The sequence below is a fragment of the Pristiophorus japonicus genome, chromosome 7 (genome assembly GCF_044704955.1).
Source record: "Pristiophorus japonicus isolate sPriJap1 chromosome 7, sPriJap1.hap1, whole genome shotgun sequence".
NCBI lineage: Eukaryota > Metazoa > Chordata > Chondrichthyes > Pristiophoridae > Pristiophorus > Pristiophorus japonicus.
Genome location: NC_091983.1, coordinates 245,035,874 through 245,054,962, shown reverse-complemented (window position 1 = coordinate 245,054,962; position 19,089 = coordinate 245,035,874). Strand labels below are relative to the sequence as shown.

The window sequence follows — 19,089 nt, the reverse complement described above, 5'->3', positions numbered from 1 at the left end:
CAACTTCTCCATCGCCTTCATGCACTGCGGGGCACCGGAGCGGTCCCTCGCCTCGAGGGTGCAGTTAAAATCCCCCTCGAGGACAATGCAGTCGCCGACGTCGACGGAGCCAAGAAGAGCGGACACCTCTTCAAAGAAGCGCGTTTGCTGCGGGCCGGGCTGAGGGGCGTACACGTTCACGAGATGGAGCGGCACGTCCCCCAGGTGAACCGTTACGTGCAGCAAGTGGCCTGGCACGGGCTCTTCGACCCCCAAGATCTCCGGCTGAAAATGCGGGCCCAGCAAGATGGCCACCCCACTAGAAGTGGCGGTGAGATGGCTCATGCGGACCTCTCCTTGCCATTCCAGGAGCCATGTGGCTTCGTCTCCCGGAACGGTGTGGGTTTCTTGCAGGAAGCATACCGCATATTTCCCCTCCCGCAGGAGCGAAAAATTGTCAAATCTACGGCGTGCCCCTCTGCCGCCGTTGATGTTGAGGCTGGCTATGGTTATCTTCATGGCAAAAGCATAGTGCAACCTCTACCTTAACCTATTGTGGGGGAGGGAGCGGAGTCTTTTGTTGACCTCCACTCCCTCTGCAGCCCAGCGAGGAGTCCCTCGAGCTCGCGCTGCTCAAGGTGTTGCGCCTTTGTCAAGGGCCCGCCCGCGGCCAAGGTTTTAGCGGCGGCGCGGACGGACCCCTTGATCAGCTCTGGCTCGGACCATTTTCCCAGGGCCAGTCGGGCTTGGTTGCAGCGACCCTGGCTCTGGGCCAAAAAGTCCCGGAGTTCCTTTGCAGGAATGAGGAGGGTCTCAGCGGCGGACGCAAGCAGATCCACCGCCTCACTGGCGGTGGTCTCTAAATTTTCTCCCGCGTCCCCGTCCTCCTCCGGGAGGTGGCCGCCAGCAGCCGGCCCATCGACCGCACAAGGTACGGCAAACGACCCGGCCGCTCCAACCGGCCCTGGCTCTGCCCCGATCCCAACCCCAGGATCGTCGGCAGAGGAGTCCCCACTGGGCTCTTTAAAAAGTGGTGCTGGGTCGGGAAACGACAGCGGAAGGGGTTCCCCCTCCGCCCCAGGAACCGGGGAACAAGGAGAGACCCGGCCATAGGAAATCCCCAGGCCCTCCAAGTGCTCCAGCTCCAAAGTAGGGGGCGAGGGTGGGTGTTCCTCCCCCTCCCCACTGCCACCCTCCGGCCCAGCGTGTACGGTTTCTTCAAAACTAAAATTTAAATTAAAGTTAACGTGTTCATTTTCTGCCGGGTCGAGCAAATCCCGGGAGAAGTTGGATATTGGCTGGGCGGGCTCAGGTACGGCCTTTCCGGCCCCGTCCGCCTCAGTCCCCGGGACGCTCGACCCGGCGGTAACGCATTCCTCCGCCGACCCCACGTCCCCCACGACAGGCAGTTCTTCCACTCCAACCCCGGGAGGCAGAGGCTGGGCAGCCTCGACTGTCTCACCCTCCCCGGGGACAGACTCCTCTCGCCTTCGGCATGATTTGGGGGCACTGGTGGGGGACGCGGGATGCGTGGCGGGCAACGACTCCTCCGTGGGGTGGTGTTTGTTCCCCCTCCTCCTCCTTGGAGCGGCGCCTCCTTTTGTTACTGGGGAAGCGCGGAGGCAGGGAGACCTCCATGTCTGCCGAGGCCTCCCGCTCCACTCCCCCCTTTTCCTTTTCTTGCCCGCGCCCGGGCCCCTCCGCGGTGTTGTTCAAGGGCTTGGGCACGGGCTCAGGGCTCCCCGCGCTCGCCGATGACTGGGTTGGGCCGAGCGCGGTGATCGGGTTGTCTGGCGCACCGAGGGGGCCCGCGTTGAGTTGTTTCGCTTTTCCCCGCGCCTTCTTTCTGGTCGGACGCTCTCCCTCCCCCCCGCCGGAGGTCGTGAAATCAAAGGACTCCGACAATGCCCGCGCACCTACGGCTTCCGGTACGCGGTCGCGACTAGGGAGAGGGGTGGCGGCGGCGCCAGCCTTGGCGGCCTTCGGTGGTTTGGTGGCCTTGGAGGCGGGGCAGTTCTTGCGGACGTGCCCCACCTCCCTACACGCATGGCACCGCATGCCATCCGAAGTCCAAAAGACGCGGTAGGCAGTCCGCTCGTGCGCCACATCAAAGTGGCCCTCTGTTGTCTCCTCCTGCTCCAGCCGGACAAAAAACTGGCGGCGGAAGGAGAACACGTGGCGCAGGCGGCTCTCCCTAAGGCCGAGCGGTATGGGGTTGATCCCCGACCTTACCTCCCCCAGTTGTTGTATGTGAGGGAGGAGGAGCTCAGCGGGAACAAAGGGCGGGACGTTCGACAGAACGACCCTCTGCGCGGTGGCCTCGAGAGGGTCGACTGGCAGGAACGTTCCGCTCACCGTGAGCCCCTTCTCGATGGCCAGGGACACCGCCCGCTCTGACCCCAGGAAGAACACCGCCTTCCCAGACATCTTGGAGGCCGCGACAATGGCCGAGGGGCCAACTACCCCAGCCATCGCCCGCACGCACTCCTCGATGCTCATTGTGGGGTGAGTGTAGCTCTTGACCCCGTGCTTTTTCGTTATTAATCTGAAAGGTGGCAGGGCAGCAGGTGGCGCAGGAGGTGCCGTGGATGTGGATGCCGCCTGCGCATAAGTCCTAGCTGGCCCTGCCACTTGCGCAGATGGGGTCGCCATCATGGGGTCCCTTTAAGGGCTACACCCACCCCAAAGTCACAGGCCTTAATGGTCTTAATTGGCCTCGTTTAATAAGACTGAGCAGAGGAGCTCTTAACGAGGCACACTCTCCCCTAGTTGGCAATTGGGGAGGGGCCTTGCTCCCTCTGCTCAGTTGTTTCAATTGTTTTAAAAAAATTAGGAGTAAAGGGCTCTCAGAGAGAGAGGGGAGAGACAAAGAGAGAGATAGAGGGAGGGGGTGTGGGAAAGAGGGAGGCTGCGAGGGCAGGTCTCCCCTCACAGCAATGGGTGGGTGCTTCTTGGGGTGCACTCCCCAGATGGCAAAAAAAAAACACAGTCTTTTAAGAATGGTCTTCAGGTGGGGGGAGAAGATGTCTTCACCTGGGGTAGCTGGAGCCACCCAGGCACACACTCCCAACGATCTTTAATAGGGTGATTAATAGTTTTCAGCCAGGTAGCTCCAGCTATCCCAGGCTAGGCAATGGGGGAGGGGTGCTTCAGTGGTGTGTGGGGCCTAGTTGTAAGCAAGACCCCCACACAGACTTCCACACACACACACCCCCCCCGCGATGTTCCAGCCCTCGAAAGGTCTTCTTTCCTCCCCCCACCGATACAACAATGTCTTTCGGGGAATGCACCAACACCCACCTGTGGAATGTTGCCGAATCTCCCTCCTTCCACACAGGTTGTTGCTGTTTTCCCCCTCTCTCCAACTCTCTGCAGTAGTAATAAATGTTAAATTTTTCAGCTCTCCTCCTCTCCCTCCGGATGTTGAGTTGTAGTAAGCCAGCCCTTTCCTCCTCTTCCTGGGCTGGTCTCAGGGCTCTCAAGGCCTTCCAAACAGGAGCAAAAGCAGGTAGCTCCTACCCTCACTGCCCCAGGCTCCAACTGTTTAGGCCACGCCTCCAAAGCTCTACCATTGGTCCTTGTGCATGAATCCCAAAAAGTTAGTTTGCAGGTGCAGCAGGTAATCAGGAAGGCGAATGGAATGTTGGCCTTCATTGCAAGAGGGATGGAGTACAAAAGCAGGGACTGGAACTGTATAGGGTCTTGGTGAGGCCGCACCTGGAGTACTGCGTGCAGTTTTGGTCACCTTACTTAAGGAAGGATATACTAGCTTTGGATGGGGTACAGAGACGATTCACGCGGCTTATTCCGGAGATGAGAGGGTTACCTTATGATGATAGATTGAGTAGACTGGGTCTTTACTCGTTGGAGTTCAGAAGGATGAGGGGTGATCTTATAGAAACATTTAAAATCATGAAAGGGATAGACAAGATAGAGGCAGAGAGGTTGTTTCCACTGGTCGCGGAGACGAGAACTAGGGGGCACAGCCTCAAAATACGGGGGAGCCAATTTAAAACCGAGTTGAGAAGGAATTTCTTCTTCCAGAGGGTTGTGAATCTGTGGAATTCTCTGCCGAAGGAAGCAGTTGAGGCTCGCTCATTGAATGTATTCAAATCACAAATCGATAGATTTTTAACCAATAAGGGAATTAAGGGTTACGGGGAGCGGGCGGGTAAGTGGAGCTGAGTCCACGGCCAGATCAGCCATGATCTTGTTGAATGGCGGAGCAGGCTCGAGGGGCTAGATGGCCTACTCCTGTTCCTAATTCTTATGTTCTTATGTTCTTATGTTCGTATTATTTACATCAGAAGTTGCAGTACATCAGTAGTCCAGTAGGGGAGCTCTATTATACTTCTCCCTCCTTATTGAAGAAGTAATCATAACAAAATAATTATTGCACATAACTTGCATGGTTATAGTCAACAAAAGATATGAACTTATCTTTCCATATTTACAAATCAAACTTAATCACTGTTCTTCTTTTTCGAAGAGGATGTCATCGCTCTCAAACAGAACTTTCCAAACTTGGTGTCGATCTTAGATTCGAGGCTGAGCCGGAGGAGAATTTTTCTCCAAGGGCAAACCTTGATCTACATTTGAATTCTCTGCAACTTCCGACTGTTTGTCTGCCCAACTCGGACTCAGACTTAAATTCTGACTTTCTCTTGGACTTGTTTCTAGTACATCTGATGTAGAATTTGCCGCTGGTACTCTACTTTGAACAAGACTATCTGAATCATCAGAAATAATCGAATCTTTCCAACTTTGAACTCCTTCCAAATATAATCAACATTAACAGACCCAACCTTTCCATGATCAAATACCTTGACCAAATATGTGTGAGGGTCACATATCTTCATTACTCATCCTGGTAACCACTTTAATCATTTATGGTGATGGTACTTCACGCTAACCTTCTGATTCAATTTCACACCTCTCTCTTACTGTCATCATCATCATAGGCAGTTCCTCAAAATCGAGGAAAACTTGCTTCCACTCTCAAAGTGAGTTCTCAGGCGGCTGTACAGTCCAATGTGGGAATTACAGTCTCTGTCACAGGTGGGGCAGACAGTGGTTGAAGGAAAAGGTGGGCCTGGTTTGCCGCACGCTCCTTCCGCTGTATGTGATTGCTTTCTGCTTGCTCTCGGTGACGAGACTCGAGGTGCTCAGTGCCCTACCGGATGCTCTTCCTCCACTCTGGACGGTCTTGGGACAGGGATTCCCAGGTGCCGGTGGGGATGTTGCATTTTATCAAGGAGGCTTTGAGGGTGTCCTTGAAATGTTTCTTCTGTCCACCTGGGGCTCACTTGCCGTGTTGGAGCTCCGAATAGAGTGCTTGCTTTGGGAGTCTTGTGTTGGGCATGTGGACGATGTGGCCCGCCCAACGGAGCAGGTCGAGCGTGGTCAGTGCTTCGATGCTGGCGATGTTGGCCTGAGCGAGAACACTGATGTTGGTGCGTCTATCCTCCCAGTGATTTGCAGGATCTTGCAGAGGCAGTGCTGGTGGTACTTCTCCAGCGCTTTGAGATGACTGCTGTATATAATCCACATCTCTGAGCCATATAGGATGACAGGTATCACTATTGCCCTGTGGACCATAAGCTTGGTGCCAGATTTGAGGTCCTGGTCTTCAAACACTCTCTTCCTCAGGCGATCAAAGGCTGTGCTGGCACACTGGAGGCGGTATTGGACCTCGTCTTCAATCTCTGCCCTTGCTGATAGTAGGCTCCCGAGTTATGAAAAATGCTGGTGCTCACGTTGGAGATGGACTACTCCATTCTCTGCACATTTGCAGACATCGCAGTCGCAAAACTTGCTCGAGCCTCCTGCACTTTTTCCTGCACCTCCAGGATCGCCCTCTTTCTCGATGGCCCCCGAGGCTGAGTGTCTGCATGCAGCTAAGCAGATCTGGTAGCATCCTATACCCTCTGGCGAGGAGTCTCCACTGTTGTCACTGTCTCCGCCATCTCCTCTTGCTCACTTGTGACTTGTGACACACCAGATAATAACATTCTGTCTCGTGTAGGACCTACCGAGGTTTGTGCTGGTGGTGGGTGCGCTTAGATCTGGTGACGGTGCACCCTCAGAGCCGGGAGGCTCGTCTAAGTATTCAACTTCCTCTTCTGCCTGGACACTAGGGGCTGCTCTTGATGGACCTGTGGATGTTATATCAAGAATGCGTAATGATATCATTATGCATATGATGAACTATACTGGCTTCTGACATCAGTCCCCATATGAGTGACTGCTGTGTGCCATGCGGCTGTATGAGATGTGAGTCTGTCACCAGGTTGCTGAAAGGTCCCCTCTCTCCGTCTCCCACCCCCAGCTGCTCTGCAACTCCTGAGACCTCCAGGGCAACCTCCTCTACTGGAGCCAACATGGCGAATGATGGAGGCCACCTGGAGTTCTATCCCTCTTCCTCTCACTGTGGGCTTTCTTCTCCTGCAAGGAGGGAAAGTTGATATGTTTGAGTGAGAGAGATGGGCTGAGTGTAAGGAATGTGTGAGTTACATCTTCAAAGGATGACTATGAGGGAATGTGGTGCCAATGCCAAAGTGCCAATGCAAATAGGCCTCCATGTGTTGTTAGTTGGTATGATTGCATTTCAATGAGGGAGAGGGATGGGTGGATGGGCAAGATATGTTGGTGTGAGTAATGATGTGCAGGAATAGGCATGAGAAGACAGAGTGATGGGGATGAGATGACAGGCACAGCAAGATGAAGCTGAGAGTGGTTATGCAGTCACCTTTTCTGATCTCATGAGATCATTGAAACGCTTCCAGCACTGCACCCAGGTCTTCCTCACCTCATCCCTGCTGTTGACCGCCTCTGCAATTTGTAGCCAGGCTCTTTTAATCTCCTGGAAAGTTCTCGAGCCCATCAGAAGAGAAAAAGACCTCCCTGTGTGCTCTGACTTCCTCCACAAGAATATGTAGGGAGTCATCTGAGAACTTGGGTGCAGCCCTCTGTCTCTGTGCAGCCATCTGTGCAAGACTCAGCAAAAAATAAATATTATATGTGCTCTTGAATATATCCAATGAACTGGCATCAACAACTCTCTATGGTAGGGAATTCCACAAGTTAACAACTCTCTGAGTGAAGAAGTTTCTCCTATCTCAGTCCTAAATGGCTTACCCCTTATCCTTAGATTATGTCCCTTGGTTCTGGACTTCCCCAACATCAGGAACATTCTTCCTGCATCTAACTTGTCCAGTCCCATCAGAATTTTATATGTTTCTATGAGATCCCCTCTCATCCTTCTAAACTCCAGTGAATACAGGCCCAGTCGATCCATTCTCTCCTCATATGTCAGTCCTGCCATCCCGGGAATCAGTCTGGTGAACCTTCGCTGCACTTCCTCAATAGCAAGAACGTCCATCCTCAGATTAGGAGACCAAAACTGAACACAATATTCCAGGTGAGGCCTCACCAAGGCCCTGTACAACTGCAGTAAGACCTCCCTGCTCCTATACTCAAATCCCCTAGCTATGAAGGCCAACATACTATTTGCCTTCTTCACCGCCTGAAATGGATGCAGAAGAGCCCATTCAAGGTAAATTTCATACATTCCTTTGTGGAACCAACAGTGCTGTTCCAAGTCATACAAGGAAGGTTTAGGCCTCCCCTGCCCCTTACTCCTCCTTTCTTGCTTATCGCGAGTCGCCCCAGAACCTCTGATCTCCACAGGTCAGCAGCCACTTTACATCAATTCCTGCAGATTCTGGCAGAATGTTAATGTGGCACAGTGATTAACATCACCATTGGTGGATAGGAAATTAACTCTCCAACGGAGCCCTCTTGAGTTAAAAATGATCCCTTTATGCCAGTTATCAAGAATCTAATGTTACAAATCCATTAGTGCTTATATTTATTGATGATGGAAGGAAGTTAACTAGTTGTGGGTGTTTATAATTGAGCAAATATTAAATTGTTTTAATTGTTTCAATAATTAAGCTTTACCAATAGCTGTTTTATGCACAGTCCAAAGTTTATGCAAAAAGGGATGAAAAGGGCGATCTCAGCAGTTAAGCAGGGCTGGTGCCTGCCGCAGAACTCTGCTGATATTCATGGGGTCAGAGTGTGTAGCCTGCAGAAGTGGGCCTTCAGTGGTGTGGGAGCACATCTGCAAGGGCAGAAAACGCGAGTGGGAGTTGTGCATAGACCACCAAACTGTAGTACTGAGGTTGCGGACAGCATCAAACAAGGAATTAGGGATGCATCCAATAGAAACATAGAAAAATAAGTGCAGGAGTAGGCCATTCGGCCCTTCGAGCCTGCACTACCATTCAATAAGATCATGGCTGATCATTCATCCCAGTACCCCTTTCCTGCTTTCTCTCCATACCCCTTGATCCCTTTAGCTGTAAGGGCCATATCTAACTCCTCCTTGAATATATCTAACGAACTGGCATCAACAATTCTCTGCGGTAGAGAATTCCACATGTTCACAATTCTCTGAGTGAAGAAGTTTCTCCTCAAGAGAAAAAGATTTGTGAAGACAAACGTAGGTCCCTTGCAGTCAGAATCAGGTGAATTTATCATGGGGAACAAAGAAATGGCAGACCAATTGAACAAATACTTTGGTTCTGTCTTCATGAAGGAAGATACAAATAACGTTCCGGAAATAGTAGGCGACTGAGGGTCTAGCGAGAAGGAGGAACTGAAGGAAATCCTTATTAGTCAGGAAATTGTGTTAGGGAAATTGATGGGATTGAAGGCCGATAAATCCCCAGGGCCTGATCGTCTGCATCCCAGAGTAATTAAGGAAGTGGCCCTCGAAATGGTGGAAAGATTGGTGATCATTTCCAACAGTCTATCGATTCTGGACCAGTTCCTATGGACTGGAGGGTAGCTAATGTAACACCACTTTTTAAAAGAGGAGGGAGAGAGAAACCTGAGAATTATAGACTGGTTAGCCTCACATCAGTAGTGGGGAAAATGTTGGAATCAATTATTAACGATGAAATAGCAGCACATTTGGAAAGCAGTGACAAGATCGGTCCAAGTCAGCTTGGGTTTATGAAAGGAAATCATGTTTGATAAATCTTCTAGAATTTTTTGAGGATGTAACTAGCAGAGTGGATAATGGAGAACCAGTGGATGTGGTGTATTTGGACTTTGACAAGGTCCCACACAAGAGATTAGTGTGCAAAATTAAAGCACATGGCATTGGCGGTAATGTATTGACGTGGATACAGAACTGATTGGCAGACAGGAAGCAGAGAGTCGGGATAAATGGGTCCTTCTCAGAATGGCAGGCAGTGACTTGTGGGGTGCTGCAGGGCTCAGTGCTGGGACCTCAGCTATTTACAATATACATCAATGATTTAGATGAAGGAATTGAGAGTAATATCTCCAAGTTTGCAGATGACACTAAGCTGGGTAACAGTGTGAGATGTGAGGAGGATGCTAAGAGGCTGCAGGATGACTTGGACAGGTTAGGAGAGTGAGCAAATGCATGGCAGATGCAGTATAATGTGGATAAATGTGAGGTTGTCCACTTTGGTGGCAAAAACATGAAGGCAGAATATTATCTGACTGGCGGCGGATGTGCAACGAGACCTGGATGTCATGGTACATCAGTCATTGAAGGTTGGCATGCAGGTGCAGCAGGCGATAAGGAAGGCAAATGGCATGTTGGCCTTCATAGCTAGGGGATTTGAGTTAAGGAGTAGGGAGGTCTTACTGCAGCTGTACAGGGCCTTGGTGAGGCTACACCTTGAATATTGTGTTCAGTTTTGGTCTCCTAATCTGAGGAAGGACGTTCTTGCTATCGAGGGAGTGCAGCGAAGGTTCACCAGACTGATTCCTGGGATGGCAGGACTGACATATGAGGAGAAACTGGATCGACTAGGCCTGTATTCACTGGAGTTTAGAAGAATGAGAGGGGATCTCATAGAAACATATAAAATTCTGACGGGACTAGACAGGTTACATGCAGGAAGAATGTTCCTGATGTTGGGGAAATCGAGAACCAGGGATCACAGTCTAAGGATAAGGAGTAAGCCATTTAGGACTGAAATGAGGAGAAACTTCTTCACTCAGTGAGTTGTGAACCTGTGGAATTCTCTTCTGCAGAGAGTTGTTGATGCCAGTTCGTCAGATATATTCAAGAGGGAGTTAGATATGGCCCTTATGGCTAAAGGGATCAAGGGGTATGGAGAGAAAGCAGGAAAGGGGTGCTGAGATGAACGATCAGCCATGATCTTATTGAATGGTGGTGCAGGCTCGAAGGGCCGAATGGTCTACTCCTGCACCTATTTTCTATGTTTCTATGTTTCTATGATCAGCCCATGGGTGCCGGTTTCTCCCCACACCTGATGAACAGTCTGATGCCTGGGTGGCCCCCTTCAAACACCCACCAACGCTTTATGGCATCCATATCTTCAAGAGTCCCGACGCCACCTTGAACCTCCGGGTGGACCCCACTTCTGCTGGAATTGGGCAGGTATGCCTCGTGAGACCGGGAATACCTGCGCCCATTATATAATGGGTCCAAACTGAGGGCTGGCTTGGGCAAGGAAATTCCCATATTAGGAGACCCTGCCCAACGGTGCTGTGCCACTTACATCAGTGATTTTTTGAGGGGAGGCCGGAGGCTCCACCAAGACCTCCAAACAGCTATTCCAGAAACGAGCAACTAAGGCCAATCCCTGATTATTCCAATATTCAAGTGGACTCCGACTGGAACAGTCACACAATTTCAGAACTATGTTTGTAATTACAGCACAGAAGCCCATTCAGCCCAATGTGTTTGTGCCTGATCCATGCTACCTCCTCAACAGGAACTGTCTACCCTAATTCTATTTACTGCTTTAACTGGAGAAATATTTTTTAAAAGGGGCCTTTAATCCACTTGTATTTTATTCGACTTCTGGAATTGTTCTCCACAGGTATAATGCTTACTATAAGAAGGATATTCAGATCTGGGTGCACAATCTGACAACATGCACAACTATAATGGAACAGTGGCTTTTAGTACAAAATCTGTGGGTTTATCTGGAGGCTGTCTTTGTTGGAGGGGATATCGCCAAACAACTGCCACAGGTAATTTAGACCATTAACCTAGATATTCAAAACATTTATATCAACTAGCTTCACATTTCTTGGTCACTGCTTTAATTCTAGCACAGATCAATGAGAAAGAAACAGGTCCAGAAATGTGTTGGCACCACACCCGTTTTACAGATGTTTGCTGGTGCTGCACTGCTTTTGACTGATTTCAAAACAGTTTTAGTGCAGACATCAGTGGCCTGGTAGGGCTCTCTTTGGGACTGAGGTTGAGAGGGAGCAGCCAACAAGACAGGAGAAAGCAGGAACTGCTAGGATTAGAATGAGAAGTATGCCTACACACAGTGGGTCTAAAAAGAGCACCTCTCCTATTTGAACTTCACAGAGGAGCAATGACTCAGGTGCCTTCACTTCATAAAGGAGGCTACCACCACGCTAACTCATCTGCTGCAGCAATAACTCGAGCCTCAAACCAGGTTATGAACAGCAATGCCTGTGACTTTCAAGGTGAGAGTGACACCTAACTTCTATGAAACAGATTACAGAAAGTCAAAGAGAAAGGAGAAGGCAATAGAGTAGGATAGCGATGGGGGAAATGATAACCAGAGTATGACAGGAAGGGGCAGAATGTATAAAAATCAGAGGGTATCAGAAAGTGGGGCCAAAACAAGGAATAATGGTAAATCACAAAATTCAAAGCTCTTTATCTGAATGCACGCAGCATTCGTAACAAAATAGATGAGTTGACGGCCCAAATTGCGATAAATGGTTATGATCTGATAGCCATTACAGAGACGTGGTTGCAAGGTGACCAAGGCTGGGAACTGAATATTCAGGGGTACTTGACAATTCGGAAGGATAGACAGCAAGAAAAAGGAGGTGGGGTAGCTCTGTTAATAAAGGATGAGATCAGTGCAGTAGTGAGGAATGATATTGGCTCAGAAGATCAAGATGTGGAATCAGTTTGGATGAGATAAGAAATAATAAGGGAAAAAAGTACTGGTGGGCGCAGTCTATAGGAAAAGTACTGGTGGGCGCAGTCTATAGGCCCCCTAATATTAGCTACACTGTTGGACGGAGTATAAATCAAGAGATAATGGATGCTTGTAAGAAAGATACGGCACTAATCATGGGCAACTTTAATTTTCATATTGATTGGGAAAATCAAATTGGCCAAGGTAGCCTTGAGGAAAAGTTCATAGAATGTATCCGAGATGGTTTCCTTGAACAGTATGTTGTGGAACCAACCAGGCAGGAGGCTATCCTGGAGCTGGTAATGTGCAATGAAACAGGACTAATAAATGATCTCATAGTAAAGGATCCTCTAGGAAAGACTGATCATAGCATGGTTGAATTTCAAATTCAGTTGGAGGGTGAAAAAGTTGGATCTCAAACCAGTGTCCTGATCTTAAATGAAGGCGATTACAAAGGTATGAAGGCAGAGTTGGCTAAAGTGGTCTGGGAAAATAGATGAAAATGTAAGACGGTTGATAAGCAGTGGTAGACATTTCAGGAGATATTTCATAACTTTCAACAAAAATATATTCCAATGAGAAGGAAAGACTTTAAGAGAAGGAAATACCATCCGTGGCTAACTAAGGAAGTAAAGGATGGTATCAAATGGAAAACAACGGCATACAAAATGGCCAAGATTAGTGGGAGGACAGAGGATTGGGAAATTTTTAAAAACCTGCAAAGGATGACTGAAAAAATAATAAAGAGAGGGAAGATAGATTATGAGAGTAAACTAGCAAGTAATTTAAAAACAGATAGTAAGAGCTTCTACAGGTATCTAAAAAGGAAGAGAGTAGCTAAAATAAATGTTGGCCCCTTAGAGAATGAGACTGGGGAATTAATAATGGGGAACAGGGAAATGGCTGAGGGGCCGAATTTGGTCGAGGTTGGTGCCCGCAGCCACCGAGGATCCGCTGGAAATGTATGTTTTCTGGGCGATTCCTCTGGAACCACCTATCTGCCGTCCAGGTTCTGCCTGGCGCGAGTTTGGCCGTGGACAGATCTGCCGGCATGTCGTGATACCGCCCGCCCATGCCAGATGCTGCAAATCGGCCATTTTGGTGAGGGATGCTGGCCTCAGATCGACCTGCCGCCCGCCAGAAGGACGCTCGCAAAAAGCAGGTCTGACCTGGCCATGAGTCGGGCGGCAGGGAGAAGGGCTCCGAGTGCTGCAGCGCTACACATCGCGGCTATGGTGCAGATGCTGGACCATCATGAGTGGGACTGCTGGAAGAAAGTTAGGTGGATGTTGCTTTACTTTATTGTTGATGGTCATGATAAAAGCGACTGAAATGTGTCGAGGCTGATGGAAACTTTTATCTTTGACCTTGCTGAAAGACCTTCATTGAAAAGCCCAATGGTGAGGGAAAAATAATTATGAATAAGTGAAAAGTCACATTTTATCCATCCAAGCTGATTAATTAATTCTGTGACGCAGTCCTTCAAGAAGTTCTCAGGGAAGCATTACATATCACATCGAGGGTGAGAGGGTTCGGTTAGAATGATCTATTGTAAGCCTGAGACAACTGCAGACTCTGACAACATTTGTATGGGAGGAAAAGGGTATAAAGTTACAGCTATTCGACTTTAGGGGCAGGGTGATTACAGATCAAATTGAAAAAGGGCTATGGTCATAGAAACATAGAAACATAGGAAATAGCTGCAGGAGTAGGCCATTCGGCCCTTTGAGCCTGCACCATCATTCAATATGATCATGGCTGATCATGCATTCCTGCTTTCTCTCCGTACTCCTTGATCCCTTTAGCTGTAAGGGCCACATCTAACTCCCTTTTGATTATATCTAACGAATTGGCCTCAAAAACTTTCTGTGGTAGAGAATTCCACAGGTTCACAACTCACTGAGTGAAGAGGTTTCTCCTCATCTCGGACCTAAATGGCTTACCCCTTATCCTTACACTGTGAGCCCTGGTTCTGGACTTCCCCAACATCGGGAACATTCTTCCTGCATCTAACCTGTCCAATCCCGTCAGAATTTTATATGTTTCTATGAGATCCCCTCATTCTTCTAAACTCCAGTGAATACAGACCCAGTCGATCCAGTTTCTCCTCATATGTCAGTCCTGCCATCCCAGGAATCAGTCTGGTGAACCTTCGCTGTACTCCCTCAATAGCAAGAATGTCCTTCCTCAGATCAGGAGACCAAAACTGAACACAAAATTCCAGGTGAGGCCTCACCAAGACCCTGTACAACTGCAGTAAGACCTCCCTGTTCCGATACTCAAATCCCCTAGCTACGAAGGCCAACATGCCATTTGCCTTCTTCACTGCCTGCTGCACCTGCATGCCAACCTTCAATGACTTATGTACCATGACACCCAGGTCTCGTTGCATCTCCCCTTTTCCTAATCTGTCACCATTCAAATAATATTCTGCCTTCATGTTTTTGCCACCAAAGTGGATAACCTCACATTTATCTACGTTATACTACATCTGCCATGCATTTGCCCACTCACCTAACCTGTCCAAGTCACCCTGCAGCCTCTTAGTATCCTTCTCACAGCTCACACTGCCATCCAGCTTAGTATCATCTACAAACTTGGAGATATTACATTCAATTCCTTTGTCGAAATCATGAATGTATATTATAAATAGCTGTGGTCCCAGCATTGAGCCCTGCGGCACGCAACTAATCACTGCCTGCCATTCTGAAAAGGACCCGATTATTCCGACTCTACGGAAGGTTATTTATGTCTTCCTGAGTGAAGACAGAACCAAAGTATTTGTTCAATTGGTCTGCCATTTCTTTGTTCCCCATTATAAATTCACCTGATTTTGACTTTCTTCACTAATCTTTTTCTCTTCACATATCTATAGAAGCTTTTGCAGTCAGTTTTTATGTTCCCTGCAAGCTTATCCAATGCTCTATTTTCCTCCTCCTAATTAAACCCTTTGTCCTCCTCTGCTGAATTCTAAATTCCTCCCGGTCCTCAGGTTTGCTGCTTTTTCTGGCCAATTTATATGCCTCTTCCTTGGATTTAACACTATCCCTAATTTCCCTTGTTAGCCACGGTTGAGCTACCTTCCCCGTTTTATTTTTACTCCAGACACGGATGTACAATTGTTGAAGTTCATCCATGTGATCTTTAAATGTCTGCCATTGCTTATCCACCGTCAACCCTTTAAGTATCATTCACCAGTCTAACCCAAGCAATTCACGTCTCATACTATCGAAGTTACCTTTCTTTAAGTTCAAGACCCTAGTCTCTGAAATAACTGTGTCACTCAGCATCTTAATGAAGAATTCTACCACATTATGATCACTCTTCCCCAAGGGGCCTCGCACAACAAGATTGCTATTTAATCCTCTCTCATTGCACAACGCCCAGTCTAGGATGGTCAACTCTCGAGTTGGTTCCTCGACATATTGGTCTAGAAAACCATCCCTTATTCACTCCAGGAAATCCTCCTCCACCGTATTGCTTCCAGTTTGGTTAGCCCAATCGATATGTAGATTAAAGTCACTCATGATAACTGCTGTACCTTTATTGCACGCATCTCAAATTTCCTGTTTGATGCCATCCCCAACCTCACTACTACTGTTTGGTGGTCTGTACAAAACTCCCATGAGCGTTTTCTGCCCTTTGGTGTTCCGCAGCTCTACCCATACAGATTTCACATCATCCAATGTAATGTCCTCCTTACTATTGTGTTAATCTCCTCTTTAACCAGCAACGCTACCCCACCTCCTTTTCCTTTCTGTCTATCCTTTGTGAATATTGAATACCCTGAATGTTGAGTTTCCAGCCTTGGCCTCCCTGGAGAAATGTCTTCGTAATCTCAATTACATCATATCCATTAACAGCTACCTGCGCAGTTAATTCATCCACCTTATTATGAATGCTCCTCGCAATGAGACACAGAGCCTTCAGGCTTGTTTTTTTAACACTCTTTGTCCTTTTAGAATTATGTTGTCATGTGGACCTTTTTGATTTTTGCCTTTGATTTATCTGCCCTCCACTTTTCCTTCTATCCTTTCTACCTTTTGCTTCTGCCCTCATTTTAGTTCCCTCAGTCTCCCTGCAAAGACTCCCATGTTAATTTAAACCTGCCATATTAATTTAAACCCTCCCCAACAGCACTTGCAAACACTCCCTCTAGGACATCATTTCCGGTCCTGCCCAAATGCAGGCGTCCAGTTTATACTGGTCCCACCTCTCTCAGAACCAGTTCCAATGTCCCAGGAATTTGAATCCCTCCCTCCTGCACCATTCCTCAAGCTACGTATTCAACTTAACTATCCTGCTCTTTCTACTCTAGAACATAAGAACATAAGAATTAGGAACAGGAGTAGGCCATCTAGCCCCTCGAGCCTGCTCCGCCATTCAACAAGATCATGGCTGATCTGGCCGTGGACTCAGCTCCACTTACCCGCCCGCTCCCCGTAACCCTTAAATTACCTTATTGGTTAAAAATCTATCAATCTGTGACTTGAATACATTCAGTGAGCTAGCCTCAACTGCTTCCTTGGGCAGAGAATTACACAGATTCACAACCCTCTGGGAGAAGAAATTTCTTCTCAATCAACTCGGTTTTAAATTGGCTCCCCTGTATTTTGAGGCTGTGCCCCCGAGTTCTGGACTCCCCGACCAGTGGAAACAACCTCTCTGCTTCTATCTTGTCTATCCCTTTCATTATTTTAAATGTTTCTATAAGATCACCCCTCATCCTTCTGAACTCCAACGAGTAAAGACCCAGTCTACTCAATCTATCATCATAAGGTAACCCCCTCATCTCTGGAATCAACCTAGTAAATCGTCACTGTACCCCCTCCAAAGCTAGTATATCTTTCCTTAAGTAAGGTGCCCAAAACTGCACGCAGTACTCCAGGTGCGGCCTCACCAATACCCTACACAGCTGCAGCAGGACCTCCCTGCTTTTGTACTCCATCCCTCTCGCAATGAAGGCCAACATTCCATTCGCCTTCCTGATTACCTGCTGCATCTGCAAACTAACTTTTTGGGATTCATGCACAAGGACCCCCAGGTCCCTCTGCACTGCAGCATGTTGTAATTTCTCCCCATTCAAATAATATTCCCTTTTACTGGTTTTTTTCCCAAGGTGGATGACCTCACACTTTCCGACATTGTAGTCCATCTGCCAAACCTTAGCCCATTCGCGTAACCTATCTCAATCTCTTTGCAGCCTCTCTGTGGCCTCTACACAACCCGATTTCCCACTAATCTTTGTGTCATCTGCAAATTTTGTTACACTACACTCTGTCTCCTCTTCCAGGCATTCTATGTATATTGTAAACAGTTGTGGTCCGAGCACCGATCCCTGTGGCACACCACTAACCACCGATTTCCAACCCGAAAAGGACCCATTTATCCCAACTCTCTGCTTTCTGTTAGCCAGCCAATTCTCTATCCTTGCTAATACATTTCCTCTGACTCCACGTACCTTTATCTTCTGCAATAACCTTTTGTGTGGCACCTTATCGAATTCCTTTTGGAAATCTAAATACACCACATCCATCGGTACACCTCTATCCACCATGCTCGTTATCCTCAAAGAATTCCAGTAAATGAGTTAAACATGATTTCCCCTTCATGAATCCATGCTGCATCTGCTTGATTGCACTATTCCTATCTAGATGTCCCGCTATTTCTTCCTTAATGATAGTTTCAAGCATTGACTCTGACTAGCACGTGGCACTGGTAGCAATCCTTTGAGGTCCTACTTTTTAATTTAACTCCTTGCTCCCTGAATTCAGCTTGTAGGACCTCATCTGGCTGTTCACCCTCCCCCTCCAGAATGCCCTGAAGGGGATGGAGTATAAAAGCAGGGAAGTCTTGCTGCAGCTGTACAAGGTATTGGTGAAGCCACACCTGGAATATTGCATGTAGTTTTGGTTTCAATATTTACGAAAGGATATATTTGCTTTGGAGGCAGTTCAGAGAAGGTCACTAGGTTGATTCCAGGGATGAGGGGTTTGACTTATGAGGAAAGATTGAGTAGGTTGGGCCTCTACTCATTGGAATTCAGAAGAATGAGAGGTGATCTTCTCGAAACGTATAAGATTATGAGGGGGCTTGACAAGGTGGATGCAGAGAGGATGTTTCCACTGATGGTGGAGACTAGAACTAGAGGACATGATCTTAGAATAAGGGGCCGCCCATTTAAAACAGAGATGAGGAGAAATTTATTCTCTGAGGGTTGTAAATCTGTGGAATTTGCTGCCTCAGAGAGCTGTGGAAGCTGGGACATTGAATACATTTAAGACAGAAATAGACAGTTTCTTAAACGATAAGGGGTTATGGGGAGCGTGCGGGGAAGTGGAGCTGAGTCCATAATCAGATCAGCCATGATCTTATTGAATGGCGGAGCAGGCTCGAGGGGCAGTATGGCCTACTCCTATTCCTATTTCTTATGTTCTTATGTTCTTAAACCCATAAGTCTTTTATAAACATATAAATAGTAACAGGGTAGTCAAAGGAAGGGTTAGGCCAATTAAAGGCAAAAAAGGAGATATTCTTATGGAAGCAGCGGATATGGCTGAAGTAGTAAATTAATGCTTTGCATTGGTCTTCATTATAGAATAGGATGCTGCCAATGTAGCAGTAAAGGAGGAGGTCGTGGTGATATTGGATACGATAAAAAAAGATAAAGAGGAAATACTTAAAAAATTGGTGATACTCAAAGTAGTAAAAGCTGGGATGCATCTTAGTTTCCTGGGGGAAGTAAGGGTGGATATTACTGAGGCTCTGGCCACAATCTTCCAATACTCTTGAGATATGGGGTCAGTGCCAGAGGGCTGGAGGATTGAAAATGTTACACACCTGTTCAAAAAAATGGAGATGGATAAACCCAGCAGTTACAGGCCAGTCAGCTAAAGTCGGTGCTGGGGAAACTTTTTCATGACAAAATTAACTGGTACTTGGAAAAGTATGGATTGATAAATAAAAGTCAGCACAGAGTTTTTAAAGGAAAATCATGTTTAAGTAACTTGATTGAGTTCTTTGATGAAGTAAAGGAGAGGGTTGATGAGGGTAATATGGTCTTTCAAAAGACATTTGATAAAGTACCACATAATAGACTTGTGACCAAAATTAAACTCCGTGG

The 19,089-nt window shown here is 47.7% G+C and overlaps 1 protein-coding gene across 2 annotated transcripts in view; it reads left to right on the top strand.

Annotated features, from left to right (window-relative positions):
• Positions 1–19,089, top strand: part of LOC139267485 (dynein axonemal heavy chain 8-like) — a 2,569,686-nt gene that overhangs the window by 1,550,986 nt on the left and 999,611 nt on the right. For both annotated transcript variants that reach the window (XM_070885867.1, XM_070885866.1), the window contains one exon: positions 10,875–11,028. In XM_070885867.1, coding sequence (XP_070741968.1) covers positions 10,875–11,028 — 154 coding nt within the window. The remainder of the gene's footprint in view (positions 1–10,874; positions 11,029–19,089) is intronic.